Source organism: Rhagoletis zephyria, unplaced genomic scaffold (assembly GCF_001687245.7).
Source record: "Rhagoletis zephyria isolate East Lansing unplaced genomic scaffold, Rhagoletis_zephyria_1.1 Rzeph_scaffold_78429, whole genome shotgun sequence".
Taxonomy (NCBI): domain Eukaryota; kingdom Metazoa; phylum Arthropoda; class Insecta; order Diptera; family Tephritidae; genus Rhagoletis; species Rhagoletis zephyria.
In genome coordinates this window covers 1-1,145 of record NW_016235478.1, presented here as the reverse complement: position 1 = coordinate 1,145, position 1,145 = coordinate 1, and the positions used below count along the sequence as shown (strand labels likewise).

Genomic DNA, 1,145 nt, shown 5'->3' with positions numbered 1-1,145 from the left:
CTTGGCGCACAATATTTTTTATTTAGTACGTGATGTTGGCTCATAAATACTTAAATATTAAATTTTCAGGTGCACAAAAGACTTGTCCTTTAAATCGTAATGCTATTGGGCTGTGCAAGCCGTATGCTGACTGCAATGTGCTAAAGGGTCAAATCATTTTTCCTGATGAAATTTGTGAGGTATTTGCATACATTTCTTTATTCTAGTTTCGCATATGAAATAAAAGACAACACTTAAAACATCAAACAATTGTGAAATTAGTTACTTTTTAACGACGCAACATTGTTTTTCAGTCTGGTACGATTTGCTGCCCTGACAATGCTGTAGTTCCAACACTGCCTACGCCGTATTTGATAACCCTCCCTATAGTGCTAACAGAGCTTACTACCAAACCTGCTATAACTATGCCAACAGTGCCACATGTGCCTCCACCAGCACTCACCACAATACTGCCTACGTTTGATATTGTGGATGAACCTACTTTCACTGATGAGTTCTACAGGCGTTTAGTATTGACCTTTGGTAAAAAATACAGTATTTATAAACAGACAAGTAATACGAGTACGACCGATCAACAAAGTGGTTATACAACAGTTGATCCATCAACATCAAAAGCAGCAACAATAGCGCTAACGGAGACTTTTCCAACAACAGAGGATCCCAGTAAATTATTAAATAAATTGCATCTACTCGGTTTGGACNGGATATACTTGAATTCCCTTGGATGGCGCTGTTGCAGTATAAGAATGGCGATGGTAGCCGGAAATTTGCTTGCGGTGGTTCATTGATCACCGAAAGTTGGGTGCTGACTGCAGCGCATTGCATAAAGCCAGGATTGTTGGTTTCACAGTTGTTTTATGCTAATCAAAATGATTTTAACTAGCTGTGTTGATTTATTAAAAATTTTCTTTATCTGCATACATATATACGTATTTACTTATCATTATGTAAATTTGTTTTTAATTTGCATATTTTACAAACTTTTTTTTTAATTGTAATACTAACTAATTTCTTTATTTGAATTTATGTTATTTTGTTTCATTTGTCCTTTTTTTAATTTTTTTTGTTATATTTTAGTTTTTTTATCATATTTTATTTTATTTTATTTCATTTATCTATAAACAAGGTTTCACTTTGAGAACAAA

The 1,145-nt window shown here is 33.7% G+C and overlaps 1 protein-coding gene across 1 annotated transcript; it reads left to right on the top strand.

The window, feature by feature from the left end:
* Positions 1 to 69: 69 nt before the first annotated feature.
* Positions 70 to 693, top strand: LOC108357485 (uncharacterized; the record flags this gene model as incomplete). Its single annotated transcript, XM_017608557.1, has 2 exons — positions 70 to 179; positions 294 to 693. Coding segments are annotated over 2 exons (510 nt in total), but the record flags the coding sequence as incomplete, so codon positions are not given.
* Between the last annotated feature and the right edge of the window lie 452 nt (positions 694 to 1,145).